Source organism: Squalius cephalus (assembly GCF_949319135.1).
Source record: "Squalius cephalus genome assembly, chromosome: 7".
In the NCBI taxonomy this organism is placed as follows: domain Eukaryota; kingdom Metazoa; phylum Chordata; class Actinopteri; order Cypriniformes; family Leuciscidae; genus Squalius; species Squalius cephalus.
Window position 1 is genome coordinate 18,625,633 of NC_137128.1, and position 12,556 is coordinate 18,638,188.

At 35.9% G+C, this 12,556-nt stretch overlaps 1 protein-coding gene across 2 annotated transcripts; it reads right to left on the reverse strand.

The window, feature by feature from the left end:
- Positions 1-605: 605 nt before the first annotated feature.
- pcolce2a (procollagen C-endopeptidase enhancer 2a) lies at positions 606-10,773 on the reverse strand. 2 transcript variants are annotated; one of them, XM_079876819.1, is made up of 9 exons: positions 10,493-10,773; positions 10,078-10,186; positions 7,813-8,104; positions 7,502-7,626; positions 7,228-7,364; positions 5,564-5,730; positions 5,155-5,238; positions 3,824-3,991; positions 606-1,474 (listed from the first exon to the last, which is right to left on the reverse strand). In XM_079876819.1, the coding sequence occupies exons 1-9, from the start codon at positions 10,672-10,674 to the stop codon at positions 1,344-1,346; spliced, it is 1,395 nt and encodes a 464-aa protein (XP_079732945.1). In that variant the 5' UTR covers positions 10,675-10,773; the 3' UTR covers positions 606-1,343. The 2 variants fall into 2 exon arrangements, with proteins under 2 accessions (XP_079732945.1, XP_079732944.1); XM_079876818.1 differs by having other exon boundaries at positions 7,849-8,104; positions 10,493-10,770.
- Positions 10,774-12,556: the final 1,783 nt, after the last annotated feature.

Genomic DNA, 12,556 nt, shown 5'->3' on the forward strand with positions numbered 1-12,556 from the left:
ATTAAATATATGACATACTGGACTGGTTATGTTTCAATAGAATGGCATTAAAGTATATTTTAGTTTACCATAAATGTGTTGTCAGTAGTACACAGTACACTTTAACCATATTTCAAAGACAATAAGAGGTAATTATGTAATTATATATCAAGATGTACTTAACTCCTACTTAAGTGGGTCAAAAACACTCTGAAGTTCAAATTTAAACTATAATACATTTTCATTTAACTGTAAGTAACATGCAGTTAAGTGTCCGAAAAGACTATATTCACTTCGCACTTAAGTATATTCTTTTAAAGTATTTTATTTCCATAATAAGTATTCTATCACTTCTTTTTCACAAGGGAAGTCAAAAAATGACCTGCAGTCTTTGTGAAGAAAATCTCAAAGCTAAGAATTCTGATAAACATAATTTATAATAATAAAATATTATATTGTATATTGCATTTACAAAATGTAGTAGTTTTATTAAATTGCAGTTAATATCACAATTAAATAAACATGTGGTGAACTGGGGCCAGAAGTTATGTTATGCTATAACTAATTTAAAATTTAAAAGCTGATTAAAAATAATCAAAATTAAACTGACTCCCTCATATACACTAAGCAAACTTTAGCTTTTAATTTCCACTCTATTTTCATTTTATTTTCCCATTGTTTGAAAAATCAACATATAATACGTTTCTGAGCTGCACAAGAGCACACAGTATTTCAAATAAAATACTGCATCCCAGGAGTGACATAGGAACTTTCTGTAGAAACCTCATCTGACATAAAAGCAATTTACAATGCACTTCATTTTGACAACATTTCATTTTGTCATCTTCAATCTCCGTTCACTCATTACAACACTAGATAGATTAGATAAATGTCAGATTCAAAGGCCAACATGTCCGCATCTCTCGTAAATGTCAGCACCCCCCAGCTACTGCAAATGACAGTTTGTTGTAGTGAGGGCCTTCATTTTTCCACCGTGCTCTGCAACAGTTCAGATCTTCAGTCCAACTCTTGAAGTGCTTTTTACTATAATTATTTTAGAAGTTATTTTTAAAATTATTTTGAGGGCGTCATTGATTTATGTTGTCATTTTACATAAACCGTCATTGGTTTATGTAAAAGATATTTAAGTCTTTCAAAGTCAAGTATGTTCCTTTAAAAAGATTGAAAACAATTTTTTTTTTAGTTTTTACAAATGCTCTATTGGGGTAAATGTGCTAGAAAAATGTGAAAAAGTCAGAGCAGTCTTAAATACTGAAAGAGTCCTTCAAGTATGAATGTTATTAAATGCACTTACATCAAGTGAATAATATACTGTAGGTCATAGAAATCCAGACTCCAGCACATTAACAGTGAATATTCTTCAGCACTCCCAGATCCCGTTGCTTCTTGGTTTTGAAGGCCATCACAAAGTTATAAGGGGAAACAATACCCTGTCCCTGTTCATCTGTCTGTCCCATGACAATGTAGTTAAGCCCTGAAAAAAAAAAAAAAAAACCATAATATAATATAATAATTATGTAATTTTTTTACTTGATATGAAATAACGTACTACGGAGCACCCCTAGTCCCACTTTGTCAAAAAAATTTATTATAACTATCTCGTGGCCTCAAGATACTATCTCGTGGCCTCAAGATAGTAACTCGTGGCCTCAAGATAGTAACTCGTGGCCTCAAGATACTATCTCGTATCTTGAGGCCACGAGATAGTATCTTGAGGCCACGAGTTACTATCTTGAGGCCACGAGTTACTATCTTGAGGCCACGAGATACTATCTTGAGGCCACGAGTTACTATCTTGAGGCCACGAGTAACTATCTTGAGGCCACGAGATAGTATCTTGAGGCCACAAGTTACTATCTTGAGGCCACGAGATAGTATCTTGAGGCCACGAGTTACTATCTTGAGGCCACAAGATAGTATCTTGAGGCCACGAGATAGTTATAATTAATTTTTTTTGACAAAGTGGGACTAGGGGGGCTCCGTACTTACTCTAAAAGAATATACTTATTAAAGGTGCTGTACGTACTTTTTTTGAATGTACTAAAGCACAAAAATAGCCAATTTACCCAATAGAATTTCGACACCCCGGGTTGCCAGTTGGAGGAAAACACTGAGTATTGCAGCCATGGAAGCCAGCAAACAAACTAGGACAGAGATTGCAGATTCTACGCGACCTAAAAAGCCTCTGCATCCATCTAAAAAGCTCTATGGTGTATTAAAACACGAATTAATCAGCTCAACAACTTTTAAGGCTCGTTATCTTCCATTGTTAATTGCGCTTATTCCTATTGCTTGTCCTCAATCTGGAAACCCGCATGAGCGTCGAGTTTGAGCAGGAGGGGGCGGGGAAACAACTCTCTCCAATATTTTGAAATCCAACCGCTAGCTCTCAATATTACATACTGCACCTTTAAGTGCAAACTGAATGTAATGTTTTCAGGCACTTAATTGCATGTTAGTTACAAGTGTTTTTTGACCCAAGTAGGACTTAACATAATTTCATAATTTACATAATTTCATAATTAATTCTAAGTGATGTCAAATGTACCGACAAGCATTTATGGTAAACTGAAGTATATGCCTACTTTAATGTCATTTTATTTAAACTTGTATGTCATGCATTTAAATATATTTGTAATCACGAATTTGTTGCAATTTAGTACATTTAAAATATATTAACTCTAAATATTACCTCAAATAACACACCACCACTAAAATTTTAATCAAGTGCTTAACATGTGCTTTAGTATGTTAGTCAACACATCAAAATAAGTGTACTTCTTTTGACAAATGATTATAAACTTAATGATTTAAAATGTACTTTAAAGTAAAATAAATAAATAATTTGACACTGTAACAAAATGCACTTTTTTAAAGTGTGTTAAGAAACAATCATGAATGTTCACTCTCTTTTAGGACCCTTAAGTGGCCTTTTAGTACATTAACATTACATTATCTGCAAGTACAGTTCTTAATGTATTATACTTTTAAGATTTAAAGTGCATTCAATACAATTATGCTTCCTTTTCACAAGGGCAATTTATTTTTGCTAGTTCTAATGTGATGTTTTTTTAATTAGTACCAGAGGATTGGCCACATCTTTTGAGCTAGCAAATGCACATCCCAAACCTGTGGCGTAAAAAAAGTTCAAGAGGGTGTTTACAACTCTCCTTTTCTCCTTACTCATTTATTCATTTAACTGTTGAAGAACACAGACGCCTTTGCTTTCATATAACGTGAGCCAAAGCAAATAATTTTCTGTTTATTCCCTTGCTTTTCATTTCAACAATAAAAATTCCACCGCAAATGATTAATGTTAAACTGTTCCTCTGAACTGCCAAAAACAATTCCTGCATATTTTAACGCAAATTCTTCCATGGCACATTTTCTAGAAATTTCCCTCAAAACAAAACAGTTGCTTTTCAGAGTTTCCAAGCAGTGGCTTACTATTTCGACACTAAGTGAGCTGAGGTAAAGCATGGCACCAATAAAGTCACATACCATCCATGGGGTTAAAGAGAATTATTATTCTAGCTGTCCACGATTCAAGGAAACCGACTGAGACCCTCTCTTGAGCGAGCTTAAGTTACACACCGTGACGCCGAAATGGCATATCCTGCCTGAAATATCTCAACACCACAAATGGAGCCAAAGGACTTTGGGGGGAGCTCGAAATTTGCAAACTATCACCTTCCAAAATCCACCTCAATCAACTATAAACATCTGCTGGGCTCGCTGGGTGCTAGCGCTGGCTGTGCTGGTTTCAATTCAAATGATTAAGGTTTGAGTTTTTGTAGATCAAGGTCGGTGTAAAGATACTCGCCTCTTCTGACTAGAGGGCATTTTTTACAGAGGACCGTGACTTTTGTGCTCATGGTCTTCCCAGCCTGTTGAATGGCTAAACTTCCTTCCTTATAAAGGTGAATGAGGGAAAAGGTGGCGAGGACGCTGTGTTCCCTCATGGCTGCTGAGATAAGGGTGGCGGTAATCACTGTGGGGAGAGAAAAAAAGACTAAATTCACAGAATCAGGGTTTCTTCTGTGAACAAATGCATAAAATTGCATGTACATGGTAATGTATAATGTATAGTTCTGTTATGCGTGCTGTCATTTTTACTGTGCTCAGCAGCTTTACTGCCACTACAATTATAAAATAAAAAAAAAGAGCTGAGTCTCAGTATCGGCCTGAACACATTTTCCATCTATAAGCATTATTAAAACAGAGACGGTGAATGAGAGCTTTAGTTAACTTCTGGAAAAAAAAAACAATAGTGAATTATTTCTGTGAATTAAAAGAGGTTTACATCACTTTTAGGTGTTACGTCTCTTGAAATGTTGAATATTTTATTTTCATACACATATTCATATTTTAATGTTTATAGGACACATTCAAGTATCCTACTAGTACATTTTTGTATACAGTGTACTTACTACAAAGCGTATATTTTAGATCACGAGCGTATATTAAAGTATTTTATAAGGGTTAACTAATGATTTTTAAGCAATTTGTTTAATTACAAATCCTTTTTTATATCAAGTTATTGAAAAGTGATACAAATATTTTTCCTCAAATATCATTTTGATAAAGAGTGGTACAGATACGTAAAATTATTTGGTAACAATTTACAATATGGTTCATTAATTAGCATTAGTTACCTACCTTAGTTAACATGAACTAAGAATGAACAATACTTCTTCAGCATTTATTAATCTTAGTTAATATTAATTTCAACATTTACTAATTCATTATTAAAATCAAAGGTTGTATTTGTTAACATTAGTTAATGCACTTTGACAAACATGAACAAACAATGAACAGTTGTATTTTTATAAACTAACATTAACAAAGATTAATAAATTCTGTAACAAATGTATTGCTCATTGTTAGTTCGTGTTAGTAAATACATTAACTAATATTAACTAATGAACATTAGTGTTACCAATTATTTTTATTTTTTATCAGACTAATTTGTAAGAGTCCTGAAAATGTGAAAAAGAGCGCTGATCTGGAAATGTATGTTCATGTGTATAGCAAAAGAAAAAAAAAAGGAGAGCTGATGCCTGAAGTCCGAATTTCAAAGAAATTCCCAGAATTTCTCCTATTATTTGGGTTTGCAGAAAGTAAAAACTTAAAAATCAAACAACAGCCACTTACCAAAGTTACTAGAGCAGTAATGACTTTCAATTGTTCCAGTCCTTTTGCATTTTTGCTTGCAAAGACCTTCTGAATATGTAAGGGCTTTTTGGAAAAGAGAGTGAAAAGATTCGTTTTAATAATGACCAACTACAGCATGTCCTTATACACTAAAATTGAGTGTAAAACACAGCAAAAGTCACATAAATGTATTTCTGTTAAAGCACTTTAGTAACAAAATAGAAGCACATTAGTCTTCCCACGTGACCGAACTAATGCGTTCCATATGAACCAAACATAATAAATCTTCAATACATTCCAATGTCATTACCTACACACATACCTATAAAATACAGCAGTTTTACACCGTGCCGCTACTTGCATTTTTCATTTGAAATGAAACCTACTGGAAAGTGGGCTGTGGACTGACCTGCGGGCCGTGTGGTGGGTGGCATGGTGCTCATGGGGGTGAGAGGGGCGCTGGCTGTGCTGAGACTCCTCCATTTAAAGCGGTAATGGCCGATGAATCCATCCGCAGTTAGACTCAGGTCAGACAGAAACATGATGAGGAGATGATTGCCATCCGAGTAAATTGGCCTACAGTACGAGACAAAATAAATAAATAAATGTGACCATTTTTCTTTTGAAATACCTCTCTAAAATAAAGATTTATTGACCATGTGGACACCCTGGAAGCTTGTTTCCACCACAGAATAAAAAATAAAAAATGTAATTGCAAGTTTTTATGTCTGTTTTTCTCAGAATTGTGTGATATAAACTCAGAATTGCGAGTTATAAAGTCAGAATTGAATCATATATTTTATATCGTTTATATCTCGCAATTCTAACTTTATAACTCGCAATTGCGGTTATATATCTTGCAATTCTGTCTTTTCAATACAATTTCTGATCAGTAAAGGTTGTTTCTGCCACGTGATAAAACAATTTAAAAGATAATTGCGACTTTTTATCTCACAGTTCTGACTTTTTTTCTCAGAATTGCGAGATATAAACTTGTAGTTGCGAGTTATAAAGTCAGAATTGCAAGATATAAAATCGCAATTGCAAGTTATAGTCAGAATTGCGTGATATAAACTCCCAACTGTGAGAGAAATTTTATTTCACGATAACAATATATCACAATTGTCATGATTCCTGTCTTGTGTTCCCCTTGTCTTGTGTGGATTTTTGTTATTTCCTGTCCTGTGCCATGTTTTGTAGTCCTTTGTAGTTTTTCTCATTTATTAGTCTCCCAGGTGTTTCTGATTAACCACACCCCCTTGTTATATATATCTAGTGTATATATATCTATGCACCAGTCTGCGTACACGTCACACAGCAGGATGCGCCCGCGCCCTCAGATCACTTGGACGTGGTGGTGTTATAAGAGGTAAAAACGATATAAATACTGTTCGTTTTCTCACACAAACCGCTCGTTTCGTGTCTTAGGCCATCAATGTGTACTTACGATGGGGAATTGTTTAATTTGGACGATGGGGGATTGTTTTAATTTGGACTCTGTGCATGCTCTTTGAGACCGTGACCATAGACCTGCATGATATGACTGTCAGACAAGAACGGTTTGACCTAAAAATATCAAAATTGAAACTACTGCGGAAAAAAAGACACCTACATCTTGGATGCCCTTCAGGTAAGCTAAAACATACCAAAATTTAATTTTAAAGTGAACTATCCCTTTAAAGCCCCAATATACTTCAAGCGAAATCGAAGGACAAACTGGTGTGCCGTCATTTCGACCACAATCCGTTCTAAAATGAAGTTCATTTGGAGTTTGTTTCGGCTGGTAAACACTGTCAAACTACCATTGACGTGACTTGAATGGAGTGATGAATTGCAGAGCTGGTGCAAACATATCCACATATAACTCTATGACCAGATGCTTTCTGAACTGCTGCTTTCTCACTGCTGTCATTTTCATTACGAAAAGGTATTTTGAACTTCTTTTTACCCCTAAGTGAAGAATAAAAAAGATCAGTCTAAAAATTCGAGGTCAGTGTCTGTGGTGGTTTTTCTGCTTAGTGAACGAGTGGTAAATGGTGTATTGGTGCATGTGTGATGGACTGAGGGTCTCACATGGGTGGGCTGTCTCCGCAGAACTTGCCGATCTTCCGTGACTCATTCATTTCTCCACCATTAAACGCAGCCACATGGTCATAGCGGCAGGAGCTGTCCCTCTCCACATCAAACTTCTCAAACTTCAGCTCAATGATCTGAGAAGGGGGAAGTTACTTTGCCATTTAAAAAGATATTTATTCATACTCATCCTGTCAATATGCTGTCAATGATGCATGACTTGTGGCATGGCTTGTGACATGATCTGGAATTGATAGAAATAATAAATTAACACCTGGTCTTGAGGAGCAACAATATGCCAGGCGCATGTTACTCCTGCTGGGTAGTCTTTATCTGGCCAGTTAGGAGTCTTTATCGTCCCAGAGGGCTTGTCTAAAAGACCCCCACAATACCGGTCACCTGCCATGGACAATTATTGGATATTAGTCTGATGACATGGAATCAATGCAGATTTATGTGAAAATAGTAGTGCTGCATTTTTTAAATAATTTCTGGAAATTTGAGTGTGCATTTATACAGAAAAAAACCTGATGAGCAAAACAAAACACAAGAGCTGAATTGAAATAACAGGGAAGGGCCACTTACTATATTTGGATGGTAATAAGTTGGTAGTCTCGTTACCTCTTTCATTTGGGCGAATCGCTGAGTATACAGCAAGGAAACCACTCCCAGCTGTGTTGGCGTCTGACACCATGACCACTTGCATCTTGTTTCCACTGCTGACCAGCGCTCCGGGTTTGGCAGTACCACAGAAGCGGCCGAGACGCTGCCCGTTGATGTGGCCATTGTAAACATCAACAAAGTCATATCTGCAAAGACTATCACTCTCAAGATCCAGAAACCGGAACAAGAGGGAGACGACCCTCCCCTGAGGGACCTGTAGACGGTTAATTGAAAAGAGTCAACAGAGTCCCATGGCAATTTGTAACTATTTTACATTTTGGCAAATTGGTGGAGAATGTCATTCATTCAATTTGCTTAATGTTACGTTTAGGGTTTGGGTTAAGGGTGCTTACTTAAAAAAAAAAAAAAAAAAAATTTTTTTTTTTTTTTTTTTTTTTAATTTTTAAAATTGTTAAATTTTTTCACGAGATTAGGAGTAAATTCCCCATGCAATAGCGTAATTCGTTGCCTAAGTACCACAGTACGATGCAACGATAAATTGACTAGCTAGTTGCGGCAGTTTCTCGAAATCGAAGTAACATGGTCGCACCTCTGTCATTTCAACATCATTGGTTTAACAATATAGGACTGTCATCAAGGACGTCACTCACAGGTGGTGGTGTAATAATTAATTAATTAATCAATTCAGAATCGCAATTAATGTCAGATTATTACAGTTCAGAAATTAAACATCAGAAAGCCAAGATTTTTATCATGTTTACATGAAGTATGTATTTGCTGTACTTCCGTAGGCTATACAGTATATGCGGTTACATTTCTCCAAAATGCTGCTGTAACGAAGATGGCATCTGAGGACTACTGTGCTATTTTTGATCCAGAATGAAATGTATATTTAGGGTCTGTTTACACGACACTGTTTTCAACTAAAAACGTAAAAGGTTTTATGCGTTTTGGCCATTCATTTACACGACAACGGCGTTTTGGTGGCCTGAAAACGCAAACTTTTGGTTTCTTTTTTTTGGTTTCAAAGTGCACGTTTTTGAAAACGGTCTTCGTGTAAACAACAAAAACGCGAATCTCTGAAGACGATGACATCATGCACATGCGTATAACGTGTTCAATCTATAGTGTTTCATCGCCATCTAATGGCCGAGACGCAGAATACATCGTTTTAAGTCCTTTTCACGGTTCCGTGTGAATGGGGATCGTTTCGACAACGGTACGTGTCGCCTGTACGCGGAAAACTCAAATGGAAAAACTTCTCTGATTTAACCATATCGTTGTCGTGTAAACGTACCCTCAAATGGAATGATGAGCACTGATGAGCCAATATATTATGGCCAGTCAGGTGAAGCGAATATCGTTGATCATCTCCTAATGAGGCCACATATTAAGGTCTGGGTAGATTAGATTGTAAGCAAATTATCGGTTCTCGTAATCAACGGGTTGGATGCAGGAGAAATGGCAGGAATAAAGATCTGAGCGACTTTTACAAGGGCCAAATTGTTATGGCAAGTCGACTGGGTCAGAGTGGGTTTCTCCCGGTCAGCAGTGGTGAGAATTTACCAACAGTGGTCCAAAAAGGGGCAAACCACAAACCAGCGACATGGTGTCGGACACCCAAGTGTGTACACGTGTGCCATTTAATCTGGGGAAAAGATGGCAGCCATGTTCATGCAAATGTTCATTGAAACTGTGGTTTCGGAAAACACTATTAACGATGAAACTTGCGAAACTAGTTGGTTATCAGTGTTTTTGGGAAATAAAAGAATATATATTTTTTAGCATGAATATCTTTCCACAATCAAAACATTTAACTCCTTAGATTACGCTCCAAAAATGCTATTAGGTCGCAACTGATTTTTAAAAAGACATTCATAATTCAGTAGAGGTGCTCGTGAGTAACACATTTGTGCTATAGAAATGAACCATACTTCAAATAGTGTGGCTTGTTGAAGTGTGCTGCCAGTGAAGTGTGTGTTGTTACTTTTCTAAGCAAAAAGAATTACATTTTTTGCCTGGTAAACTATAAAACAGGGAACAGCGAAGATTTCTACAGAATTACAATGAAGGATCAGAATATGGACCAAAATATCATTGGCTTGGGACAGTAAGCAATCACCCAGACCAGACCACACTTAGTAAGAGATTTATGGTGCATGGGAAATATTTTCTTTGACAGAAAAGACATTTAAAGACTGATATCTCCCACGCATCTGTCCTTACTGTAATTCTCCACACACATTTGTTGTTGGGTGGGTAGACACCAGGATACCCCTGACTCCCAATCAGTCCTGTGTCTCCAGTGAAGTTCCCGCCACATGTAAAAACTGGTCTACAATGAGGACAAATAGGAAAGCACATAGTTAAGTTTGAAACTCATAAGGACTTCAAAATCATGTGCTTTATTAGTAACTACTAAGTAAAATTAATGAACAGCAGCATAGGCAACTTAATATGCAATGATTTGTTCATTAATTAGTCATAGTAAATTAGTCGAATTTGTAGGCTATAACACGGGAATAGCTAATGTTCCCAACCAAACAGCAAACACAATTCATCGTATTTTTCATCAATTCAATATGCTTTTTTGACCATATACAGGCATCTAGATATGGATTTAGTTATATATTCCACATACCTTCGATGTCGCTGCATAAAAATGACACTGAACAGGAAAGCGCTCGCGATGCTCCAGATTATAATCCTCATCGTATGAGGCGCGTTTGAACAAATGTAACATTCAGAGAGGAAGAGGAGTGAAATCTCCAGAGATATTATTATACTGCTGGCTGACTGACTGACTGACTTACTGCTGCTCATGAATGTACCGTTTGTTCTGCGGGAGTTGAAGGGCAGTTTCCCTAAAACCCTGTAAGTGAAGGCATGTCACTTCCACGTTAAAAGTATTGTGACTGTAGTGAAGCGCGCTGCTGCTGCTGTCTTTATAAGGAGACTACATTTGATCCAGAATGCGTTTAGATTATGCCAATATAGGCTAGCCCAGGGCTGTGTAATTCAGTTTCCTATCTGGAATCTAGTTGTGTTTTGCGCGAAGTAGTTTTTTCTTCCGTGTGTATGGTATCTACGATACTTCTTTTAAAAAATAATGAACATTTAGATATTTTTAAAATCCATATGAGCAGAGAGTGGTTTTAATCCTCTGATTTACCTCATTTTACCTCACGCTGACGGAAGACCACTAGATGTCTACCTTGCACAATATTTTATCAGACTTGATGAGTATCCCATTTTTCTATTTTAAACCATATATATATATATATATATATATATATATACATATATATGGAGAGTGGGGTAAGATGAACCTTTTTTTTTTTTACTTCTGTGAGTACAATTAAAGTATCTGAACTACTTTCAGGATGATGATTTTAAATGATCAGAATACATCTATGAAAAAAAAATGTTCTAAAAACATGGCTTCTTATTTTTTTTAAAAAGTGTTCCTGTGGCTCAATTTACCCCAGGTTTAAGGTAAGTTGATTCGAGTCAGTGGGTAAGTTGCACCATCTGGGTGTAAACTGACCATCTAACTGAATCTAAATCAAACCCATGTGAAATTGTAAAGATGATTTACCTGTATTTTTTTAAACTAATTTAATAATCAAATTTCCTTTTTACAAATAATCATATCTTTTTTACATAAAACCAACTATATCAAGTAGAAATTTCAATATCTTTAATTGTTTGCATTTCTGAAACAATATATTGAACACCAAGTTGTAACCTTCCCAAAAGCAGACTAAACAGAGAGCTTGTAGGGTCAAATTAAATAAAAACTGAATTAGAATGAATGAATGAATAAATGTCACTGAAACTAATAAACATTTTAGTCAAAAGGTTCTAGACCTAGTAGATTTTCTGAAATGTCGAACATGTTAGGCCATTAGAGACCACAGGTGGAAAGATATATTAAGCATCTTCTGGTTCGTAAGAGAAGGATTTTGTGTACTTGTACATTGTTCCTGTCAAATAAACTTAAATAATAATAATAATAAATAAATAAATAAATAAATAAATAAATAATACTTACAGTTAATACTTCAAAGATTTAACTTAACTTCAATGCTGGCTCAATTTACCCCACCACATTTGGCTCACTTTGTCCCATAGCTGCCATTAAAAACAAAAAAACAAACAAAAAACTAGCTAGCTTACCAAGTCAGGCTAATATTTAGCTAAACGATATGAATGGTTTTATACGTTGCTAAATCACCATTGTGCATCATACATATTTTTAGACCTGGACAAATTTGCTTTGATGTAACACCCATTACTAAACCCAGCCCGATCTGCCGACGATTTGATTTCGCCCTGCAGCTCAGGTTGGAAACCTGTACATTTTTCTATCCTGCTTCCGTTACAAATCTGTGGGGACCAATCACTTTTCACAGTCTGGCAGAAATGATGGGTGTTTCCAAAATATATGTTCACATGACAATAAAAGTGTAAGGTTGCCAAGATACAGGGGGTAGTTCAGCTTACCCACTGGCTCATCATACCCCACTCTCCCCTAACTTGTGATTGACAATAATGTTCTGAAATTGCTTTACGATTAATCTGTTTGCCATCTAAGAGAACCTATTAAGATATTAAAAATATGTCATTTATGATTTTCTCTTTTATGTGCTCTTTTAACTCTCAACAGATTGAATCAGAAGGGACAGAAAGCAACATGTGGGAG